This window comes from Delphinus delphis, chromosome 17 (genome assembly GCF_949987515.2).
Source record: "Delphinus delphis chromosome 17, mDelDel1.2, whole genome shotgun sequence".
Taxonomy (NCBI): domain Eukaryota; kingdom Metazoa; phylum Chordata; class Mammalia; order Artiodactyla; family Delphinidae; genus Delphinus; species Delphinus delphis.
Genome location: NC_082699.1, coordinates 45653227 through 45679454, shown reverse-complemented (window position 1 = coordinate 45679454; position 26228 = coordinate 45653227). Strand labels below are relative to the sequence as shown.

At 41.8% G+C, this 26228-nt stretch overlaps 1 protein-coding gene across 1 annotated transcript in view; it reads right to left on the bottom strand.

The window, feature by feature from the left end:
• The window catches only part of GRHL2 (grainyhead like transcription factor 2), a 154727-nt gene that overhangs the window by 85188 nt on the left and 43311 nt on the right, over positions 1–26228 (bottom strand). Inside the window, exons 3-7 of the mRNA XM_059995003.1 lie at positions 22785–22852; positions 17775–18168; positions 8034–8089; positions 4806–4962; positions 1160–1271 (exon numbers count right to left, since the gene is read on the bottom strand). Coding sequence (XP_059850986.1) covers positions 1160–1271; positions 4806–4962; positions 8034–8089; positions 17775–18168; positions 22785–22852 — 787 coding nt within the window. The remainder of the gene's footprint in view (positions 1–1159; positions 1272–4805; positions 4963–8033; positions 8090–17774; positions 18169–22784; positions 22853–26228) is intronic.

Sequence of the window (26228 nt, the reverse complement as noted above, 5' to 3'; positions counted from 1 at the left end):
TTGGAAGGGACCTCGTTCGTTGGTAGGGGACTTGCTGTATTACTGCGTTTTTAAGTAATTTCTAGGTACTTTGAGATGCAATCCCTGACTTCCCCTGCTTTGCTCTGTGTCTCAGAGGTTGATTCCTGCAAAGTGCATGTGCCAGGGTCACGTGCCCTCTGCTTCAGGGTAATGTGGCCACCGGGAAGCACTGGGGGAGACTGGGAGGCAGGGCGAAGCCAGGGCAGCCCCTCTCCCCCTGCCCTCTTGGCACTGAGGGGTGTCTCTGGCAGCGACTCCTCTGAGGTTCTGCCTGCTCTTGGAAAGCTGGTCCCAGCTCCAGCTGGTGCCTGTTCCTGCTGGGCAGCTCTCACAACACTAGCACCTCTCCCTTCGATCCTCTGGCCCTCCAGCTAAGAGCAGCTGACTCGTGCTGTTGCTCCTGTCTGCACTGTCTCACGGTGCCTTCAGCCCTCCCAACTCTGGCAATGAATTATCTCCACGGAACCACCTGGTGTGGGCTCTGCTTTCCTGACGGGACTCTGAGTCTTGTCCAGAGGGCTCTAGGTCTCTGAAGAACAGACATCATGTGTAGGAATGTACAGATTCCAGAAAATGCACTTGGCAGGTCCATTCCTTCACTGCTGCCGGGAAAGCTCTCTCAAACATTGCATTTGTCTGATCACCTAGGATCATTTGCACTAGACATGTGTTTGGATGGAAGGAACATGGGATGGAGAATTAGAGAACGAGGATGCTGTATCTAGTCACGTGACCTTCGCAAGTACCCTAGAACCAAATGAGCCGAGGTTATTCGCGCCACAGGGGGATAACAGTTCCTCTGGCCTGCCTGCCAATCATTAGGCTCAAACACAAGAGGGCATGGAAATATATTTTAGAAACTGGCACGGCCGTTGCAAAGCTAAATCTATTATTATAGGAGACACAGTTGACTTTTATGGAACGAAAAGTGTTTTGCTCTCAGCTTAGCCTGATTTTGACTTCTCAGCCTGATTTGTACTAAATGTACTAAAACATAGGAAAGGTGCACAGACTAGTGGCTGGCACATCATGAGAGTGATGTGGGTCCCAGCTGTGATTTCTGGGCTGGGCTCTCCTTTGCATCATGACAACATGGCAGTTTACCAAAGACCGTGCCGGGAGGTCAAGGTCAACTTACCGATGTCGAGGACCCTCTGCTTGGCCGTGTGCTGTCGAGAGTGCCAGTACTTCCAGTATTTCAGCTGCTCGTCCCGGTTTTTGTCTTCACTGAAGACCACCATTACCACGCTCTGCAGAGGGGGAGAACCACGGAGCTTACTTTCTGTTCAGCACCTCCTGCTTCACACACTCTCCAGTTCTAGAAGTTCTATCAGAGGTGGGTTGCTGTCATTTCTGTAAATTTGTTTTTCTTGCTTTAGAAAAGCCCAACAAGCCCAGGCGTATGGTTTGTCTTGTTTGAAAATGGGACTACTTTAAAAAAATGAATGGGAAACGAGAACAGCACATAGTGAAAAAGAACGCTACATCATTTTCACCATGAATCATAAACAAACAGATTATCCAATTTACCAGCAAATTTATTACTGTGTGAGCTGAGTGGGCATACCAAAAAAGATTTTTTTCTTGTACTGGAAACAAGAACATTTTTGAAATTTCATATCCTTAAACATAGAATTTGGTGCTTTTGTAAAGGAGCAAACATCTGTTTCTGGCCTAATTAAGTGCCTCTGGCTGGATTAGTGGGAATAATGAGAGAAATACTAAAAGATGAGCTCATATTGATGAACGAAGATCTAAGCTACAGATATTTCAGAGACCAAAAGCTACAAGGTCAACTATGTGATTTATAAAAATATGTGGATGTACTTTTAAAATGAGCATGAGAAACTAATAATGTCTTGTAGAAATAAGTATCCCAAACTGCTTTCACTTCTAAGTTACAGCCTCGTTCAACTAAATATATGTTAATTCATTGTCATTTATGAGATGGAGGAGGTATCAAAAATAAACAAACCAAAAAAACAAAAAGCAAAACCCCTGTAATTACAGCATGAGGAATACCGTATCCAGGAATATACTCCCCCCCTCATTCCATATGCAAACTACTTCTTAGACATTTTTCTGCTATTCCAGAAGAGTGTTTCAATGACTCCCATTCTTTAATAACTTCTCCTTTGAAGCATTTCACAGACTTGTAGTCATCTACCTAATTATTTACAATGATTCAGTCCACGGCAATGTCTTCCCACCGATGCCTATCTCAATGAGGGCTGGGACAGAGTCACTCACCACGGGGGCCCTGGTGCCCGACAAATAAGAGATACCAAATATGTGTTTGTGACTGAACTGTCAGGTCAAAATCTGGCTTATTCCCAGTGGTATGTAAACATCTGTTACACAAGAAAGCAGGTGTTTGTTAGAAAAGCTAGTTTAGAAATATGCATCCATACTCTTTGCATTCACAAGCGGCAACCCTCAAAGGCATGGAGGAGAGCTGACAAGAAAGGGATCCACTGGCTGGGCTGGTGGAGCTCTGGGCTCAGCCTCTCTCCATCCTCCCTCCCCCTTCCGCAGGCTTTTCCATTTATACGTAAGAGTTTACTGCCCAGCCTCCTGGTGTTTTTTTCTGTCTGTTCCAAAATAAAAAGAACATTTCAGGTAATTTTTTCTAGCACATGACTAAAATGGCGTATTCTTGGGATGGAAATGTATTTTTCCAGTGGTAAGGAGAAAGGCCGTTTGAAACTGCTATTACCACGGCTACGCTTCGACATGGGATGCAACGCTGTTCTCAGAAATCAGCGCTAGGAGGTTCCAAGTGCATCCCTCATTTCTCCACACTGCTGGCTCTAACAGAGCCTAGGACTAAGAAAGATCCATTCTGAGAAGGGCCATCCTACTCTCCAAGGCTGTTAGACTGAAGTCCTTAAGAGAAGGAAGGCTCTTGGTTTTAGGCAAAATGCAACAGAAGGAAATAAAATTTCTATATGTAATTATTTCCATGATTTCAATGAAAGAAAATTCTTGGAAAAGTTCCTGCACTACAAACTGTTGTCATGGCCTCAGGTTACTAACCATGCGTTATCTTTTCAGGGTGATGATAACAGTGTTGTTACCAAGGTGTATATATGAGTTATACACTTGTAATTTACAAGATTTTTTTTTTTTTAAGAATATGTATCCAGTGTCTTCTTACCAGGCATCCACATGTGAGGGTTTAGGATACAAATTCTAGGATATATTTCCAGAGGTGGATTCCATGCTAAAATCCGTCTACCTTTCAGGCCTCCATGCTACTCAACACAGTACACTTAGTGGTTAAGAGAGTAGGTTCAGGGGTCTGACTGCTTGGGGATATAACCCAGTTCCCTCACGTTTGAGCTATGTAACCTTGGTCAGTTGCTAGCTTCTAAAAGGCCAAGTTTGTTCATCTGTAACATTATAAAAGGAATGCCTATTTCATAGGGCGGTTGTTAGTTTCAACGAGTTACTAGACGTACAGTGCTTAACACAGTGCCCAGCACATAGAAGATACACTCAATAAAAACCAGCTGTTATATGGTGGCTCTGGTTGTTGTGATGATGGGGATGATGATGATTGATGGTGACGATGATGCCGCTGTGGCTGACAGCATACCTCCACCGTAGCCTTGACCTCAGGGTTGGAACATACTAGCTCCTCTGGAGGGCACACTCAGCACTCTTCCACCTGCCACGGGTTCAGCCTCAGGTGGGTCGTTAGTCCCACATCCTCCCTGTCTTTCCCCTCACTCTCAACTGCCCTGCCTCCTGCCTCCTGTCACTCTGATCTGGAACTGGGATGGCCTCGGAGGGAGAAAGGCCTGCTGGACAAACGAGCAGCAATTCTTCCCTGTCTTTCTCATGGAAACAAAGCCGTAAAACCGGGTTGATTCAAGAAAGCAGCACTGCAACGATTTTACCTAAAAGCTAGTAACAGGCAAACCGGCCAGCAGGCGCCTGGACACTCTCTTCTCTTCTACCTCAGGGGTTACCTTTGCCTGGGAATCTGGGTTGGGGTAAACTCACTGGGCTCGGCACAGCCCGGCGCTCCTTTCTCAGTACGCAGAAGAAAGAGCTTAGGAGTGCACACCACGCACACGGCAGCATAAATCATTTTACAACAGGGCAGGAAACTCCTTCAGCCTCTTTTGAGAGCTCTGCTATAATTCTCCTTTTCAGTCGACAGGGATTACCAGTTCCCTCCCTTCTTGGCAGTAGCGAGAATGCCAGAAGCTGGCAGGCTTCCAAGGCAGTTTCATGTCCCACAAATAGAACTAATAACTCGTGAATGTGAAAATTCCTCCAAGTCACTCCTGGTAGGGATCATATCATGCCCACCTCTTGACTCCTGAGTAAGTGCCAGGCTGCAGAAGTCTTTTAGCAAAGCTGCGGAGGGCCCAGGGACGCGGAATGAATTGCACCCTCCTTTCCAGAAGAAAGCCCAGCTCTTTCCTGCCCACACATACGCTCTGACTTACAGCTGCTTACTTGAAAACTGCACATCATTTGATTGAAAACAACGACGACAACAACTAGGTAGCACGTAGGCAATGAATGAAGCTGGGGAAATTCCTTGGATACAGTCAGAAAGCATGTTCCAACCACGTCCCTTCCCTGGGGTTTATTAGTTACTGATTAAAATGATAAACTGCAAGCCAGTAAGTTCTCTTGCCCCAACTCTCTGACATTTGTTCTAGAATTATTTATTTTGGGATTTTTTCCATGCCCTTCCACAAGGCTGGCAGGTAGTCACTGCTTTCACCTGATCCCTCTGTGCTTTACTGGAGAAATGAGGCCCTTACCCTGACTTTGCTGATGGGGTGTCGGAAGCACTTGTTGTCCCCCGTCTCGCTGAGCGTGATGGCATAGAACTGTCCCTTGTTGAGGTAGGTCATGGGGCCCTCCCCCTGCTTCTGACGGAGAGATTTGGTGGCTTCCAGGGTGTACTGAAATGTGCCACTGTGAACAGAAGACAAATAGCGGTCAGATTCATTCACTTGGACATTTCTGGCTTCTGGATCAATTTCACATCAATAGCATTTTGTATGAATATTAACCAACGTTTACTCCATTTCACAGACAAAACACAGCACATGGCAAAAGAGATGAGACCATACCAAAGGTCACTGTTAGTACACTGCACACAACATTTCTAATAGTGGCCCATAAACCAGATGGTTTAGAAGGGGAGAAAGTCCACAATGTGCCCGCCTACTTGTGCCAGGCGGAGCTGGGGGAGCCTCTGTTAGGTTTTAGTTGGTCCTTGGTAATGCCTGAACTTAAGAATCGCTAAAATTTGCCACTTTCATCCTAGCAACAAGCCAAATATGTGAATGCTTTTGTTCAATTCATCCGTATACCAACTTTCTTTTGTCTAGCCAAGGTGTTGCAAATAGCTACATCCCACTTTAAAATAGTTCAAAATGTAAAAATCTAGAACTCATTCATTATTGAAATCTATATGGAATCTAGCTCCATAACAGGGAGTATTTTTTGATTTGGGGGTTTTGTTTTTTAAGCCTGCAAAAGAACTCACGACAGGGTTACTGCTCTAAATCAGGAGCCTGCAAACAATGGTCTGTCGGCCAAAGCCAGCTAGCTGCCTGTTTTTTGTAAATAAAGTTTTACTAGAACACAGCTACACTTGTTTGTTTGTGTTGCCACAGCAGGGCTGAGTAGCTGTGACAGAGACTGTGTAGTATGCCAAACCTAAAATACTTAGTATCTAGCCCATTACAGAAAACAAGTTTGCAGATCCCTGCTCTTAATAATTTCCCTAATATTTTACAAATATAAGTTAACTTATAAAATAAAAACACTGATTTTCCCAACTTTGAAGAATATGCCCGTTGTTTACAACGAGCAACGGATATGAGTCAAATCTTTTTATTTAAGATGCTCATTCAGAATATTTATTTCTGTCACACTGCAGGACGGCACACAGTGATGATCCAATTACAAGTGCTTTGTGTGTTTCCTGAGAATCATCAGAGGCTCTTCACTGGGTCTATCTATTTTTTTAGCTCTTTAATTTCAGTCTGTGAAAGGCTGTGTGCAAAAATGACTGAAGTTTGCCTCTTCAAATGATCTACTTACAAGATTATGGGGGACTCTTGCTTTCTATGTTGACTATTTCTGCAATGTTTGATTTTTTTTTAACTTTTATATTGAGAAAGAAATTTGAAGGGCAAAATAATATTCCTCTTCCATGATAAAAATCTTAGGCTTAAGCTGATAAACAAAGCAAATTCCAGAATATGTGTCTTAGAATAAGGTGGGAAATAAATCATTCAAGACAGAACCAATTCCACTGTCATTTTGCCTAGAAAAAGCAATTTCAAGATAACCCACTGAATCATAAAGTTTGAGACCTGGACAGGATATTAGGAATCACCTAGACCAGGAGCGTGCAACTTGTCTAGGGCACAGACTGCTTGAAAAACATGAAGAAAGCTGTGAACCCTCTTCCCAGATAAAAGCACATATGAACACTAATGGTTTTTAATATAATTTCAAGGGATTCACGTCCCCCAAGCTCATCCACAACACAAGATGAGAACCACTTTCCTCATCTCACAGCTGAGGAGAGACTGAGAAACTTGCTCACCCCTGGAGACAATGACAGCAGCAGAAAGAGACACCAGGTCACATGACTGGTAGGTCGTTGCTCTTTTCACTGGCCTGATAGCTGGCTGCATCGTTATCTGGATTGACAGCATGCAAATTATACATGTATTTCCACGTTTCAGAAGGTGATTTGGAACTTCATCTTCTCTGCCTCTCACCTACCCTTCACCACCACTGCACACCCAAATTCTGGCTGGGAGAATCTGGAGAGGGTGACTGGGGAGCCTGAGGCTGGAGCAAGACCCTGAAGGGGCAGGAGGGCTTCAAGCAGAAACAGAGAGAGGAGAAGAGGGCCATACATGTAAAAGTAAAGGGCCAAGAAATACAGTGGGGGACAAGGTCTACAGTAAAAAGGGACCAGCACATAGAGGGCCCCAACTACCTTCATAAGGAATTGGTGTCTTATTCTGTCTGAAATGGTGAAGTCACTGATAAGTTTTGTAAATGGGATGGATTAATTCATCCTTGCCATTCTCTCCTGTCTACAGGCATGATCACGAACAGGGACTTTGAACATGTGGCCCCTCTACCTAGAATGTTCTTAATCCTCCTTCTCTCCCTGGAAAACTCCTGATAATCCATCAAGATCCAGTTCAAATGCTGCTTCTTGTAAAACTTTCCTCTGGTCCCATCCCACTCACACCCCACACACACCAGGCCTGCAGGTCATCTCAGCTGTCTATTCATGTATCTCTGCAGATGAGCAGGACTCATCATTTTGCAAATGTATTGCAATTTGTATGACATCACACAGGTCTCCTGCAAAAGTCTATGGGCCTCTTTTAAGGACAGGTTATAACTTATCCTCAATCCCTATCGCATTGCTGGAAGATGGAAGGCACCAAAGTCTGTGACAGCTAGTAGGAAGAAATGTCCAAAGTGGAATGGAAGGGAAAAGAAAGTGCTGGCAGGGCAACCTGTTATGTTGCAACAGCTCAGAAGCATACACACAAGAGTAAATTGGAAAAGACAGGACAGGGGGAATAGGACATCCAGCACTTGGCAAATGCCATGAACGTGCAGCAGGAAGGCAAGCACCTTGCACCTCTGGAGTGTGTGGCTGGGAGGATGGCAACATTAGGCACAACAAGAAATAAAAGTGGAAGAACAGATGTGAAGGAAGTGAAGAAGGAAGGAAAGAAGAGGAAAAGACACGTACATGCTGTGCTGGAGGCCCAAGTGCCTGAGGTTTAGAGGAACACCTAAGAAGGGATGTCTAGCAGCAAAAGGACAAAGGAAGGGTACAGGTAGGTCTCAGAAAATTGATCAAGACTGGAAACAGTAATTTAGAAGTCATTGTGGAGAGAAAAGAATTTTCTTTTAAAGGTGTAAAAGTATAACTTGACGATACATTTAAACAGTTATCAGTTCATCAGTTTCTAGGGGCAGCTCCTGTAACCTACCTTGATGTCTGGTCGTACATGTACTCCTCAGCCCCAACTGAAGCACTCCGGAATTTCTGCAAAATTTAAAAGTCATCAAAATTAAAACAAATAGTGAGTCATTATGCAGGAAAAAAAAAGTGACAAATGTATCCAAACTGTTTTATCCTCATTTTAGAAAAGAAAATTACACATTTTTTTGGTATTATGCTTTCAACTACAGTGAAAATAGTTACCATTTGTGTATAGAACCTGCATACCACCTGCACACTGAGAATTACCTTCAACAGAAAATGCATTTGTGCTTTTATTCACATGTCCACATTGGCATGTCCACAGGTGTTCCTAAATTGTCTCCAGGTACTGGAAACTGTTTCCTCAAACATGTAAACATCTCTTCCATTTTCTTATCTCCAACACTTATTCCAAAAGCCACAAATTCTGAGTTAACGGAATACTCATTACAGAGAAGCCACATAGCGTATCATAAAGCAGTATTTAGAGCTCTGGGGCATAGTTTTTGGAGCAAGACTTTCTAGAGTCAAGTTCTAGGGTCAAGTTCTAGCTCTTTTACCTGCTGCCTATGTAGACTGAGGCAAGTGCCGTATTCTCTTCAGCTGTAAAATGCCTACTTATAGTGATGAGAAGAATTAAATGTATTAGCAGAGATAAAGTACTACAAACAGTTCCTGGAACGTGGTGAGCTCTATCTATGTGTATTAAATTCTGTTCCATACTCAGGCAAAATTGTGAAACTGAAGTTCACACTGACATTTTCTTCTTCCAACAACAACAACAACAAAAATTCTGTTCTATAGTAATCACTTGATCGTACTCAATGCCCTTCTCTAAGATCTTCATTATCACAAGAGTGTTAAAAGTAATTTTGCGGAGGGAAATTCTAAGTCTTAGTATTACATGTGAAAAGGCTTGGGTCCACAGACATTCAGCTGTTGTATATTTAGTGCAAGTAGGATGCACTTTGCTACATTTTAGAACCCTCTTAAAAGTAGATGCACCAAAAGCCCTAACTCTTGATCCTAAAGTAAATATAATAGAATATTGATGAAAAAGCACTTGGTGGACCACACAGATCTGGACCTTCCGCTGTGGCCTTTTTTCTAGTGTCTCTTTCTAAGAAACAACCGTCTTGTCTTTCATTTCTCTGCCATAAACTTCCATTCTTTGACAAGTAATGCAAAGATTTCCTTCTCAGGAAAGGTTCACTCACAGCTACTTTCCAAATTTCCTTCACAATCTCTAACCACCATCACTTGAATGCAGTGTGCCCTCACCTCACACTTTATATGTACATCCATAGGATCTTTCTTTATATACAGTCTTATAAACTCCGTGGATCCGAGAAGACAGTTTGCCCTTCAAAGTTTACCCAAACGCAGCCCAGGAGCATCTGACAAGTATTTGTTAACTAGTTTATTAATCATGACAGAGACTCAAAGATACAGATTTGTGTTTCTTTTGCAATCAGTCAACCCATCAACAAGGCATTAAATGGAAATATTCTGGGGCTTCAGCATCTGACTGGTGCCAAGAGACATAGAGAAAATATATAAGGCACTTTCTTTGCCTCAAATATATAAAAATTGGTTGAGGAGGTGAGTAAATTCATACGACAAATGACAACAAAAGAAACTGAAATACAGCAAATGACTACATATGAAGGTCTATGTTAAAGCATTCATCCATTCATTTATTCAGGTGTCCTGACTGGAAAAGTACGGAATGAACATTACCAGGAAAGGAAGATCAGCAAAATTCTGGAAAGATTTTATGGCTGTTGTGAACTTTGCTTTGATCCTTAATATATTTAAGAATTAGGAAATTTTGGAGTAGGAAGGTAGCATGATGAAAAGAGCATTTAAGGAAATGACTCCAAGACAGAGAAGATGCATTTCAAAGGTCTTCTTTGAAGGAATATGTGGTAACCCGTAACAATACATGGTGAACCAGTATTCATAAGCAAGGCCCTGAATGAGTTCATTGCCCATGCCATGGCACCGTGCAGCCTGAGGATAGACTTGCTTACTAAAACATATTGGACTGATACATTCTAGGGTTCTAATGTCCCAGGGGATGTAAGAAGATGTGATATACTACAACCATTCAGACTCAAAGAGACTGTCAACTATGGGCTAACAAATAAAAACTCTTAATCCAATAATATGAGCATGTAAACAAGAACTATGAAAAAATTAAAATAGTTGACATATTACTGACATGGATATTACTTTTTCCGAGTTTAAACATTTATCCTTAATTCGGTTACATTATCTTTATAATTTAAAAAAATTAAATGTATACTCTACCTGGAAAACATCACAATCCTTTATGATGGCCCTAAATGATTATTGATATGGCCAAAGGGAAACAGGCCTTTAAAAAATATATATATATATTTATCCTACAGTAAAACTGTAGGCTACCCTCACCCTTGGCATTTTCACTGTTGCTGTACAAGGCTGCTTGGTTTTCTTTTTGTTGCCAAAGTCTAATAAACAGGAGAGACTGTCATGCTTACGCATGAAATAGAATTTAGTCAAATAAAAAATTTTGGTCAAAAAAAGAAAGAATTAGAACCAAAACACTCAGGCCATTCTGACTACAATTACCAAGTTTCCACAACTGTTTGGAAACATTTTAATATAATTTGTAGGATGCCAAAAGGCAGGCAGACAGTCAACATCACCATACCTTGCTGTGATTTGATGCAGTGCATCTATACATTTCTTAATCATTTGGCCTGAGAAAAATGGTAGTAAAGGAAGTATGGTAACATATATTTTCTAGATTATCCTTAAAGGACTTTAGACATCAAGGAATATTAGAATGTTATATTTAAATTTTGAATATTAGAATTCTAGTTTTTTCCTTGGGTGGGAGGAAAGAGACATCTACTAAGAATCTACTACGAAAAGACAATGATTCTTAACAGTGGTAAAATCAGATATAGCAAAATAATTCCATGTCTTTGATCAGCCACCAATTTTTTAGGTCTTATGATTCATTTATTCATTCATCCACTCTCTCAATAAATATTTGCTGAGCATCTACTTTGCATCAGACACCACGCTAGGTGCTACGGATACCACAGTGAACAAAAAGAGAAGCAGTCCCTGCTATCATGAAGCTTCCGACCTAGTAGATGAAAAATATTAGTCAAATAATCATTAATTTAAAAATTTACAAACTGTGTGCAAGCACTCTAAGAAGAACAACAGAGTTCTAGGAGAGCACATCACCACCGAGAAAGTAAAAATCAGTCCCACTGACAATCAGCTTTGATGCTCCTAACAGAATGTACTGCTTCCAACAGCACACGGACAAGGCCAACAGAAGATAAGCAATGCTCCCAACAGAACCCCAGAAGACAATAACACAGGTACAAAAGTGAGTAACATCCCCCTCTTCTGCGAGACTGATGCCTTCTTGGCAAAGATAGCCTCAGCCCTGCTTTGTTCATCCCATCTCCTGAACAATGACGACCGAGGTACCCAGTTTCTAGATTGCCCCAACGTCTTGACATATGAAATCCAGAGCTGGTTGTCACTTCCATGATCCCTTCTTAGACTCATCCAGAACAAGCCCAAACACTACCAAGAGCTCCTCCCAACTCTCTCTTGCTGAGTTGTCCCTAAGGGCCCCTTGCAGAAGCAAGCTAAATAAATGTAACTTTGACTACAGATGTGTTCACGGTAGTCTTTGGCTGGTGGACTTAGATACAAAGAAAACTGACTTTACTAGGAACTGAATGGGGAGGACAGGGAAGGCTCCCTTGAGGTAGTCACACAGGAGGAAGGGTGTGGAAGGTAGTAAAGAATATTCTAGAATAGCATTGTCCAATAGAACTTTATGCAAAGATGGAAGTGTTCTATATCTTCACTAATATGGTAGCCACTAGCCACATGCACCTTCTGAGCACTTAAAATGGAGATAGTGGGACTGAGGAATTGAATTTTTAATTTTATTCAATTTTAATAGCCACAGGTGGCTAGTGACTGCAGTATTGCACAGCACAGTCCTAAAACATGGAGTAGCAGGCACATGGGTCCTGAGGCAGGAGGGAGCATATCAGGTTCACAGAACTGAATGACGCTCAGAGCAGAGAGCACCAGGGGGAAAGATGTGCAAGATGAGGTGGGAAAGGCGGAGGAGAAACAGAACGTGCAAGGCCTTGTAAACCCGTTAAAGATTTAGATCTTAATCCTGAAAACAATGGGATTTCAGTGAGAGGGTGTCATGATCAGATTAGCATTCTGAAAAGACCATCCCAGGTACAGTGCACAAAAGTGGACAGTATTACAGGCCAGAGATAATGACAGCTTGGGTCAGTATGGTGGAAGTAGAATGGAGATAAATGATTTCAGAGAGATTTAAGAAAGTGAAGTTGATAGAACTGATAATGACTTAGATGGGGATTATCGTAGAGCAAAGCATCAAGAAAAAAATCCTCGTTGCTTGAGAAACCAGAAGGACGGTGGTGCCACTCCACTAGAGCAGAGAACGTGAGGGAAGATGTAAGTCAGATTTTGAGCTGGTGGAGAGTCAAACAGGCAGTTGCACATAAAGGTCTGGAGCTCAGAGAGAGCTGGGCTGGAGAAAAATAATGTGAAAAGTATTCAGGACATAGATGATAACTGAAGCTGCGGACATAAAGTTAAGAGCATTTTCAAGAGACAGTGATCAAAGCATCAAATGGTGCTGCAAAGTAACAGCTTTAACAGAACGGGGATTTCCAGAGCCGTTCTATTCAAGAGCTGGGTAGATGGTCCCTAGGAACCTAATAATAGGCCATCCAATCTCACAAAATTTGACTATGTATAGAGAAACCTAAATCCTTCCCAAGTATAAAATGTGTATGCTAAGGATTTTCCAAAATTTTGCTTGGTGCAAAAACAAACTAATAAAATAATAGAAGTTTTAGTGGTACCATATGCACTATATCATGTATTTAAAATAAAAACAGCAAAATTGGTTGCACTGATCAAAAAGTGAAGCCATGTTCCATTTCAGTACTTGAATCAACATCTTTAAGATTTTATTCTTTAAGTTTGTGGTGGGAAATGAACTATCAGTTAAAAATTAGTCATGTTGGACAGGGTTTAGATCCAGGGTAACTTCCAGTATCAGCCTACAGATGAATATAACATCAAGGGACATAACCATCATACGTCTGTTGGGTATAACAAATAACAATTCTTTGATTTTATTTCAGGATTCTCTGCAAACTATGTTAATTTGACAAATAACATACCAGGGACTAAATAATGAAATACATGGTAGAGCTATCTGGTGCTCACACATAAATCATTCTCATTCCTGAGCACATGGGAAAACCAGACTTCTCTTAACCTCTTGCAGTTAGTTAAGACCATGTGACTGGTTCTAGCCAATGAAGTGTGAACAGGGGTAATAGCGATACTTCCAGGTCACAGTATTTACAACTCAGTGTGCCATCTCCATGGTCTCTCTTCCCCAGCTGGGATGACCCTGAAGCCACATATAGTGATGGTAATGTCACAAGATGGAGGGAACCTGGATTCCTGATCAAAAGACGGGTCTGCAGACATCTATCAAGATTATTATTAGCAAGAAATAAACATTTAGTGTATCAAATCACTGAGATCTGGTGTTCCTTCATTCATACAGTTAGACTTATGTTGGCTGACATACAAAATTGTAGTACAGAATAGCAAATTCTTTCTTCTACTTTGATTCTTATGATGACAATACATATGATTTTTCTATAAAAACTCTTTCTTGCATCTCTCAAGGTTTACATGTTTCCTAAAAGCATTCTAGGTGTTAATACTACCCTGTTTTATATTTATCAACTATACGCTGCTTATTAGCTGTGTGACCTTTGGCACGTTCATAACCTCTCTGAATCTCTGTTTTTTCATCTGTAAAGTACGAAGAGTAATACCTTCCTTGCAGAATTGTGGTATAGTAGATATTAGAAATAAAGTGTGTAAGCCACAGTGCCTGGCACACAGTAGTACTCAATAAATAGCAGCTATATAGATAGTAACCTTCTAGAGCGCAGAAACCAAGGCACACCTCCTGCCCTCTACTCCCACATCTAGCACAATGCCTGACACCCAGTATAAACAAATATTTACCAAATGTTACTACAAAGAGGACACAAAATAAAATATAAATCCAATTAGCTAAAATAAATTCATTAAAGAACTTTTTAATGCTACTAGCTTCAGTTGAACCAAACTGCTCCCTTCCCTGGTATCACTATACACACACACACACACACACACACACACACACACAGAGAGAGAGAGAGAGAGAGAGAGAGAGAGAGAAGCAGCCATCTCTAATAGCAAATGAAACTTGCTAATTCAACAAGTAGTAGCCATTTTAGTAGTTTGCCTAAAGTAAGTGCTAGGTTTTAGACAACTTTTCCTTAGTGAAATTTACTTGGTGAAATCACTCTGAGCTCACCTGATCTTATAACCAGTTGACAGTGCCATGGCTAAAGATCATGATAAATCATTCCATTTAATTTACATCAGATTGAATTATAATATGCAATGTAAACACTGATTTCCAAGACTAGGAGAGCAGCTAAACCATACTCGGTGGAAATAATTTTCACATTTAGTTTCTGGTAAGTTGCTTTCTCATCCACTTCAAAATAAAACCCCAAATACAATTGCGTCCTTTCATAAGCCTCTTTACCTACAACACAAACACAACTCATAACACATCCTCCAAGTAGCATGATGGTTCCGCTGACATTGGACCACATCCACGGACTCTTCTGTGACTAATGTAATATTTCTGTACTGTGTGAGAAAAACATTAGTAGCAACCCTTTAGTGAAAAAGTATGCACCTCACATTCCTACGTGGAATGACTTGCTTTTCTCTACAGAAGCACCCCTGACTGCTTGAGGGCAAATCAAATATTCAACAATACCAAAAACCCTACGAGATCCCTTGCTCAGTTTGAAAAAAAAAAAGAAGCAGCAGCAGGAGGTTGTTGACTCTTTTAAGCCACACCACACAGGACGCTAAAGGAGCAAACTTTAAGATAATATTTTTATTACAAGGACACTGAAGGTTTGATATAAAGCTACCAGAACCCAAGAAATACGGAAGCCTGGTAAGGGCAGGGAATTTATTGTGTCTCACTCTGCTCATTCCCCAATTTCATAGAATGCAGCAGGCACTCAGGAATGACAGGCCAGGAAAAGAAGGGCTGCTAGTGTGACTTGTCTACTGTGAGGCCCTCCCAACGCTGCAGAGAGCTGGTTCCTTTTGTTCCTCTTATTCTCATATGAAAGATGAGAAATAGCTAATGACGTAGACAAAGAATCCTCATTAAGAAAACAAACACATTTAAGCAAGGTACTATGTTCAGTTATGGAGCTCCTAAGAACTGGAAGGTCCCACAGTGTCTCTGAGTGTAGAGGTAACGGCTAAGGACACTGGCCCTGGAGCCCGACAGCTTGTGGCAAGTCCCATCTCTGCCACTTACTACGGTGCGACCATGGGTGTCCTTATGCTTTCTGTGCCTTAGTATCCTCATTTGGAAAACACAGATGACAATAATAGTACCTCATAGGGCTTTTGTGAGGATTAGATGAGTATATATCACTTAGAATGATGCCCAGCACAAAGTAAGTGCTCATCAAATGCTTATTATTTTAAAATATGATTATTTAGGGTTACAATTTCAGCCTCAGGTGGCTGAATTTTGTCCCATTGGCAACTAAATGGGTATCGGGCTGCAAGTATTTGGTATACTGCCACCACAGTCACTCCTCTTTAAGAAATAAGAAACCACAAGTTTTCTCCTTCTGCCATTGTCTTTTATTGACCCAGGTGGAGTGCAAAATGAGATGTCAGTGACCATCGACTCAAATGTAAAGGCACTGCTCCTAAATGTTGAAGCAGCTGACCTGAACTAAAGACAAGAAGAAAAGCATTACATATTCTGGGTCAAAAATTGGAGAGGTGATCCACAATTATATCAGCAATTGTTGTTCTACAAAGATCCCAAGGCAATTAAATGGAAAGAATATTGTCTTTTCAACAAATGATGCTGGAACACTGGATATCAATGCGGGAAAGAAATGGGACTCAACCCTTCTCTAACACCAGATATAAAAATTATCTCAAAGTGGATCATAAACCTACACGTAAGATGTAAAACTATTAAATGTCTAGAAAAAAAACAAGAAAAATCTTTGTGACATTAGGTTAGGCCAAGACTTCTTAAACTGCACATCAAAAGCATAAACTCTAAGAGGAAAATATTGATTAACTGGACTTCATCAAGATTATATATTGTTGCTGTTTGAAAAACATAGTTAAGAAAATAAAGTGGCTATCAAACTGCAAAACGTATAACTGATAAAGGGCTACACTATTTAAGGATCTCTTACAACTTAATAAAAGGAAGACAAATAACCCAATTTAAAAATTGGGCATATTATTTGAACAGACATTTCACAAAAGAAGTTATAGGAATGGTCAAATAAACACACGAAATAATATTCAACATCACTAGACACCAGAGAAATGTAATTTTAAACCACAATGAGACACAATCACATATGCACTAAAACGACAACAGTTAAAAAGACAGACAATATCAAGTTTGGGCAAGGATATGGAAAAGGGGAACCCTCATGTATTGCTGGTGAGAATGAAAACGTTCCAGCCACCTTGAAACACTGTCAGCAGTGTTTCACATACATTTACCACATGACCCAGCAAGTGCAGTCCTAGGTATTTACACAAGACAAATGAAAGCATCTGTCCACAGCAGCATTATTCATAATAGCCAAAACCTAGAAACAACCAAAAGTCCACCAACTGGTGAATAAATTGTGATACATGCTTACCATGGAATACTACTCAGCAATTTTAGAAACAAATTATTAACACAAGCGATAACATAGATGAATCTCAAAAAGATTCTGCTAAATGAAAGAAGACAACATATAAGACTCTATACTCTACCACTCCATTTATATGAAATTTTAGAAAAAGCAGAAGTATAGTGACAGAAGGCAGATTAGTGTCTGCCATGAGCAAGAGGAGACGGGAGGGCTTCAAATTCAAACTTTTAGGATGAGGAAACTTTCCACCGATTCTGATGTTGGTTACATCATTGTAAACAATTAGCAAAATTTTCAAACGTGTGAATTTAAAACAAACAAGCAAGCAAAGATCATTGCTTCTGTAAGTTCTTTGGGCACACGAGAAGAATACATAGAATCTATTTGTAAGGTACAAAGTACACATACACGTACACACTTGGTTATTGATAATACCAATTCTTTCTTGAGTATTCAATCGGACAAGGTCTTTAAAGAGTTATATTGTTTTAAAAAGTGATGGGTAGGCAACATCTTTGGCTGCCATTTGGAAAGTTACAAACTAGAAGAGGTCAGAGTGAACACTTTACAAAGTAGGAAATTTCCACGCAAACAGCCCTTTGTTCTTCAAAAACAGTTAATTTTAAGACTAAAACTAAAACCAGTCAAGGAATCTGTCATCTAAGAGGCAGGAAAACGGAAATATTCCTCCACACACCTAGGCCAATGGTCTAATAAAACCCGTTTATGAGGAAAGATGCAGGCATGTTTAAAAAAAAACAAAACAAAATCTTAAACTCACAGTTGAATTCACTCATCCCACTTAAAAAGCCAACAGAGAAAACAAGTTAGGTGGTTTTGGGTTTCAGTTCCAGCTGCTGATGTAAGAGCCAGGGACTCACCTCTGTGTTTCCGTCTTTGAAGCTCTCGCTGTAAGTACTGTCCGGGGTGCTGCGCTGATCATCCTTGAGGTAGGTGCTGTGGCCGGCCACGGACGGCACACCATACTGAGTCTGTTCAAAGATAACCACGCGTTGCTCTTCACCATCTCCCCGGGGATAGTGCACAGGTGGGGCCGTGAAAACCGGCGTGAAATCTTCGGCCTTCACCACTGTGATTCCCGCCATGGGGATGACGGCTGGGCTCTCAGAGACGTTCGTGCTATACTGTTCCCGTTTTGAATTCTCCAGGTGGTCTTGATTTAGGGAAAGGTTCACTGGAACAGTCTTTAGGACCTGCACTCGGTTTTCTCCTCCACTCAAACTACTCTGGGCTCCACTGGTGCCAAGACAGTTTCTGTGTGTTTAAACCCACACCCCGCAACAGAACAGAATTAGAAACATCACCCTTCTGCAACTCCGAATAACTGATGTAAGCAAGAATCAGTGGATGCTAATGCATTAGGGGGAAAGCTGATGGCAAACTTTACAATGGAATGCAATGAATCTTTGTATCACTAGAAGGAGGACAACTAGACATATGTGCCTCCTGGTATCATGCAATGAGCCCCACCTAGAAAGTGCTATTGCCCACCACCCCCCCGCCCCGAAACAGCTGACTCTAAATCAAGCAAGCCTTTACATCCAGCTTCCAGTTCTTAGGATATATGGGAGCTGGAAGGATAATTTAAACAACATGGAAAAGAAACAATCATACAAACCAGAATGTCACACATCTTACTGACCTGGTTTCTTCAATAAGTCAGAGGCATGCAAAAAGAAAGAAAAGTGGGAGACTTGTTCTAGGTTAAGAAACTTAAAAGACATAATCAAATAGGATTAGCAGATCTTGTCTGGATCCTGATCTAAAAAACCAAAAAGGCACTTAGGAGGCAGTGGGATTTTTGAGACAACTGAATATGAACTGAGAGGTAGCTGATGTGAAGGAAGTACTGTTAACTCACCTAGAGGTGATAATGATTTTGAGATTAGGTAATAATATGTCTTTATTTAGAGATACAAATCATAAGTTGTTAGAGATGAAATGACATAAAGTAACCCAGGAACTTATTTTGAATACTATTGCAATAAAAATTTAAAAGAAAGAAAGAAAAGGTCAAGTTTAAGTAGGTGTAACACAAAGTTATCAGTGCTGAACCCAGAGGATGGGATGGGTATCTGGGGGTTCATTATATCATCGTCTTTATTTATGGGTATGTTTGAAAGCTTTCAGAAGAAAACATTTTAAGTAGCTTTTTTGAAAAAAGGTGGGAGCAGGACAATAAGTTAAAGGAAGAGAGTGGAAAGAATATTTTTCACTCTTCTGCAGGCTAAACTCCTTGCAGGAAAAATAATATAATGAGAGGGCTTCCCTGGTGGTGCAGTGGTTGAGAGTCCGCCTGCCGATGCAGGGGACACAGGTTCGTGCCCCGGTCCGGGAGGATCCCACATGCCACAGAGCGGCTGGGCCCGTGAGCCATGGCCGCTGAGCCTGCGCGTCCGGAGCCTGTGCTCCACAACGGGAGAGGCCACAACAGTGAGAGGCCCGCATACCGCAAAAAATAATAATAATAATAATAATAATAATATAATGAGAATTTATCATTAGAATATTTTCACTAAATTGAGAAGTACCATCAGCTCGTTGATGTCCTTAGCACTGAATTACTTTCAGGGCTTAAGGAAGTGGTGTAACTGGGCTTACGTAAGACAAGATCTCTCAGATCTCAGACCTCCCGTGCTACAAAGAGAAAGGAAAGGATTCAGAAGATTAATTCTTGCCAGTATAAGATGAAATACTTTCATCTATACTATAGAGTTCTGGGAGAGAGCAGAAGCAAAGAGAAACTTCTTACGAAAAGAGCGTTGTTGATAGCAAAATGATTTTACTAGCAAAGTCCTTGTGGTCAGTAAGATCTTACTTATTTATAGATTATTCTGAATGACACAGAGAGAAAATGCACGTTTTGCATGGAGCCCCGTCTCCAATGTCTGTTCTTTTTAAAACTAGCATGTGCTTTCTGGGGCTTACAGCCATCTCTCATCGAGAGACATATTTGAATAAGATTGGTTCTTCCAAGAATTGGGCTCTCGCAGCTCCTCTCTGTTAAGGAAATCCACTCGCCTCTGAGCTTGCCTCTCAAACAGGACTCGGTATTTTTAGCTTTGATTTTTCAAATAAAACTTCAAAGTGAAGCTTGAGGAAAGAATGGCTCCACATGAACAAAGCCAACAGAAAAATACCTGGACCTCTCTGAGTCGGTCACAGACCTGCAGAAATCATTCTAGAAACAAACCCTTTAAAGAATGAAATCGTGAGTCTATAAACATTCTGGCTTTAAGTAATAACCTGCTTTCATGGCTGTATCAATACAATGAATCTGCATCTAAGACACAGTGAAAATTTAGAAATTCTGTTCAATCTGAATCCAGTAAGCTGATGATGCCAAAACCCAGGCCACCCATTTATATCAGTATTCCCTAAACCTTATTGTTGAGAACATTGCATAGAATGTTAATATATGTTCCTCAAAGAAAGGAGACCATGATAAAATCAGTACTAAAAAAAAAAAATTGCCTAAACAAGACCACCCTGGTGGGTCACAGTCGTGAACACAGTAAAGGCCCCCAAGGGTTCCCCCACTTGTTTAACTGTAACCCACGATTTCTCAAACTCATTTTATCCGGGACCCTTCTGTGGAGGAGTAACTACTAGTACTTGTGGGTAATGTCCTGCAAGTTGGGTGTAGGACGGTTGGTCTACGTTCATTAGCTACCAAAGCAATTATCCACTTCCAGCACTTCTGGGCTTTGCACAAGCACGCTCTTACTGGCTTTGCCAAAATATTCAGAATTAATCAACTCCTCTACAGTTAGAGTCCACTTCAGTCCAAATTTCTTAAGTCTTTAATTCATGCAAAACTCTTGGATTCTAAACAAGAAACACACGTCAAAATATTTTTGGTGTGCTTATCAACAAATAAATAAGCAAACTAATAGAGTTGTGCAAATCTGGTTGAATCGGCACTACCATGAGACAAGGGAACAACAGACTCGGCACCATCCTATAATGTGTAACTGTGCCTCTATAGAATAGCACCCACTTTAAAAGCTGATGCCAGAGAACTCTGGAAGTCATCCCAAAAATGGGTGATCAGAACAAAGTAAGAATTATTGTGAGATATACTGACTCACCTGCAATAGAATTCAAAATTGAACCAAACATTATAAGGTGAGAAAAAAATGCAAGGCTAAGAAGGGTTCATTGAAATATACTTTTAAAAAATTGGGGGTCATGACATTGAGATTACTTTTCAAAGTGGCGACTTCTGTATACGAACATTTGTAATGATATCATGTCAGCACATGGCACCTTAATTCATGAGTACATTGCAGACCAAATGATATCCTTCCAAATTACATTCAACCGGAAGTCTACTAAGTCATAATCAGTCCATACAAGGTGGTTTGTCTATACCTCACCGCCAGTTTTTTTTTAAGGCACTCCATTGATATCACAAAAATCGGCCTTTAAAATACAATGAGTGGCTATCAGTCTTTAATGTTGTTCTAGAAGATACTCTACCAAAACATGGGCTCTTTTGTCTATTATGATACATACAGAGCACACATCTTAGATTCGTTCCCCTCCCCACCTCCACCCCCCGCGCCTCCCCCAACTTTTCTGTGATGACTGGTATAGGTCTTAGGAGACAGCACTTGCTTAGCCTAATAAATGCTGGCTGGATGGAGGAAAAGTTATAGGACCTGAAGAGCATCAGCCTCTTTCTCCCTGTCATCACTGCTACTCACTAGTGCCCAGGGCCCCAAAGCAGCATAGAGCATCAGAAGATCCCTGTGGAACCACACATCAGATGCAGACAGCCTTGATCTTCTGCTGGGGATGTGCCTTAGAGGTGATACACAGCACAGGGCCACTGATGGGCGGGGTGGCCCCCACCGCTAGTCGTATGACAAGATCACAATGTCACAAGCAGTGCCTATCAAGGCCAGGAAAGATTCTGACATGTGTTTTAGCAGGAGACTTCATTTCTCCTGGCTTCATGTTTCCAAGTGGAAAAACCCCCCAACAGAAAAACACTGTGGCTTCTCCGTCCCTCCGCAGGGGAAGAGATGTATTTGATTGGTGAGTTTGGGAGAAGTAGCTGAGCAAGGTGGTTCAGACCCTTGTGGTTCCCTCTTTATGTCTGGATCATCTTGGCCAAAGAAAGGGGACACTCCAGTCACCGCGGCCATGCCATCAGTGGCCTGTCCCTTCAGGGAGGCCTGAAGTCCTGCTTGGGACTGGATGAATAGACGTATCTAAGTCAGGACTGAAATGTTACAAATTGCTGGTTCAAAATCACATTCTCTAATTAGCTTCATCAGAAGTAAAATTGATTTTTTTTCCTTTTTAATTTCAATCTGTCTGTTTGTTTTTCAACTGGTTCTTAACTCAGGATTGAAGGAAAGGAGTATGACCTATGGTCTCCTAACATCTTTCCTGCCCCTGCACCCCAACAGTGTCCTCTGCCACCCATGGCTCCCTACCACCTCCTCCCTGAACTGAGATCAGCCTGGCTCCTTCCTCTCCTCCTTATCAAAGACTATCTTCAAAAGTCTCACTCCCTCAAGGGCCTCATCGCAGTCATACAGCCATCGGACGGACAGAAAAGTTCACGCCAGCAGTAGGCTATCTTGCCTGTATATCACCTCTAACTCTTGGGATCTGCAGCCTCCTTGGAAGATACTGAATGCCCTTTGCAGAATTGCAAAACCAAAAAATACAATTTTCTCTCCCGCCTGAGAGATCCAGTTTTGTTCCAGACTCCAAAAACAGGTAGCAGACATGAAGCTTCTTGACTCCCATATCCTCTCAAGAACAAAAGTTATAGTTTAATACTATTGTTTTCAAAAAACATAGAAAAAGAGTTATCTGGGGAGTCAGGCATATTCCTGTATATATTATCATACCTTTTATCCTGGTCTTCTTGGCTGTCACTTGCTTTGCTTACAGACAGCAGCCTCTTGTCTCGAGGAACCTGAAAACATCACCAGCCATCAGTCAGACTTACGTAGATGCAGAGCTTGACACCAGCATAAGCAAAGAAAAGGAAACGGAACATTCTCCAGAGAACGGTGGCAAATTTGCAATGGCCAGGAGATGGTTAAAGGTAACCAGGCTGATTGGCAATGCCAGTAGACCGGATACAAAAGGGTGATGATCAACGTAGGGCCACAGCAATCCTGATTCTGCTGTGCCCTGCTGACACTGGCAACTCTCTCTGGCTGGACCTGAGCACCTTCTGAGCCCTCCCCACCTCGGCTGGGAGTGGATGAGGGGAAAGGGTAAGAGGATCTGTGCTCTGGAGCAGACAGAAAACATCTTGGAGCTACAACAGGTATCCCGTTAAGGAACAGGGACTGACCCTCCACTCTGATGAGGGACTCCAGGTGCTGACATGCAGGGGGGCAAACTGGGTAGGGGGCTGCACTGTCCAGTGAGGGAGCGCCATCTAATACCTGAGCCAGCCTTCACCTACCCTCCCTAGCTCTCGAACGAGCTCCCACCCTGCTTCTTCTAATGCACTTTTATTATTGACTTCACAACCACAATGCCAACATATTACCTGAAAGATTACTGAAAAAGCGCTACTTGAGAGAAGGGATGCCCCTACCAGCTGTGCTTCTGAACATCACCTGACCGCCCTACCGCATGAAGGACCGCTTACCTATCTCTACCATAGTTCTCGAACACATGAATGGTGGGCTTAGATTTGTTTGGCTGGTTGGATGTTTGGGTTTTTTTTGTTTTTGTTTTTGATTTTGTTTTTTCCTAAATCTCCGGATCTTCCTTCTAGCCAAACACCTTGGCACTCAAAACACAGCCTTCACTATTCTGACATAAGAGAGCGTTTATGAGAAGCATCTCTCTTCTGGATTCCGGACTAGCAATCCTCATGGATGGTTTCCACTCACCTGAATATGTATGCAAGCCCAGCTAGCTGGGCAAGGGAGGCAACATAGCAGGGTGGCTAAGAGTCCAGGCCTAGACCTGATTGTTTGGGTTCAAATCTCAGCTCTACCACTTACTAATTCTGCCTCAGTTTCCTCAGCTGTAAAACAGGCATAATGGTAGTCCTATACCTCACAGTAAAATTAAATGAGTTAATTTTTTTAAAGCCACTTAGAGTGTCTGGGAATTTATAAGCATTGGTTAAATAAAAATAAAGTAAATCAACTGTCCTTCACTCACAGGTCAATGATGAGGGTCTACAATGTAGCAGGCATTACTAAGTGCTAGACAGAAATGAAATAAACATAGCTCCTATCACCTACTGAAAACAACAGATAAACATAAAATTTTAATACCCAGCACACCCATGTTCATAGCAGCATTATTCACAATAGCCAAAAAGTGGAAATGACCCAAATGTCCATCCATCTACAGATGAATGGATAAACAAAATGTGACATATACATACAATGGGATATTATTCAGCCTTAAAGATGAAATTCTGATACATGCTATAATATGGATGACGCTTGAAGACATTACACTAAATCCCGTGTGACTCAAATCCATCAACTTCCCTGTGGATGCCTGCCTCCTGGTTCAGCCCCCGACATCTCTTACCTGAGCTATGGCACCAGCCTAACTGGTCTCTCCTCTCCTTCACTTAACCCCTGCAAATCCATTTGGGATCCATTAAGAAGATCCAGAGTGATCTTTCAGTCTGACCCCACTATGCTCTAACTTAAAACTCTTCAATGCTTCCCGTTATTCTCAGGAACATGGCCTCCAAAAACTCTTCTGCCTCAACTTGGGCCACCCCCATCACTGTTGTGTGTACAGCCACACAGCGTCTCTGACCATGCAATGCTCCTTCTTGCAGCAGAGCCATCACACAGTCCCCTGCCCCACCCTACCCATGCCTTCTCTAAGCTAACTTGTGAGCTTACTTCGAGAACCATCTAAATGTTCATATCCAAGATTAGACTACAATCTCCACGAGTGTCCACCTTGTGCATGGTTATGTCCCAAGCGCCTGGAATGTAGCAGGCCCTCACTAAATTCTTGTTGAAAGGATGACTGAATCAATCAAAATGGCCTGCAAAAAGTAGAATCAAAGAAATAGGAGAACTAGGGATTCCAAACACTAAAACGTATTAGTAACTCCCAAAGACTCCTGGAAGTGAACATTAGTGTTGCTAAGATGCACTGATGCCAGCTCTGGGCAGCCTGCTCAGTCTACAGTACTGGGCACAATGTGACAAAGGGAAACCTTTGGGTTTGCTCCCATCTGGGCCAGGCTGAACCATGTTTACCTTTGGCTTCCCAAAGACTGTCCTTAGAGAAACTGAGACCTCTGAACTCAGGCCCCGTTCTCAAGTCTAGACCCACAATACTGTCTATCAGACATCCCTACCTAGACATCCTACAAGCGCATCAAACTCAACATACAATTATCCTTTTCCCCAAAGCCCTTCTTCTGTACTCCGCCTTCATTAATCTGAGAGTCAGCTTAGATATTATGACCCTAATTATAGGGTTCTCCCACCAAATCTCACACACACACACACACACCACACACACACACACACACAATCAGTTGCCAGCTTTTTTTTTTTTTTTGCGGTACACGGGCCTCTCACTGCTGTGGCCTCTCCCGTTGTGGAGCACAGGCTCCGGACACGCAGGCTCAGCGGCCATGGCTCACGGGCCCAGCCGCTCCGCGGCATGTGGGATCTTCCCGGACAGGGGCACGAACCCGCGTCCCCTGCATCGGCAGGCAGACTCTCAACCACTGCGCCACCAGGGAAGCCCCAGTTGCCAGCTTTTATTCAAACAAATACTCAGTGATTTCTTGAACATACTGCTTTGTCTCTATGCAGTATGGCTGACTAAACAGAGCGGCTGATTCAGAGAGAACCTCACAAATGCTGACCCAGGAACAGCTACCATCATGTCTTACTTTAGGGCTTCATCATTTTTTATCTGGACTATTGCAACGAACTGTTCACTGGATTCTCTGCTCATAACCCACCTCCCTGCTGCTGCTGCTGTTGCTGTAATATGTATAAATCATTTCTCCAATCTACCAGGCTTATGTTCAAATCGTTCAGCGATGGAGAAAATGATGCCAAATAATATGACAGAAAAACTACAGGCAATTTCACTTTCTTCTTTAAGCTTCCCTGAATTTTCTATAATGTATATGTATAAGCCAAAAATAAAAAGCTGATTTCAGCAGCTTATGAATATTTCAACAGCTTATGAATATTTATTAAATCACTTATTCACTCATTCATCTAGATAATGTGAATTTAAATCATTAAAATACATAAAAAACAGGACTGCCCTGGTGGCACAGTGGTTACGAATCCATCTGCCAATGCAGGGGACATGAGTTCAAG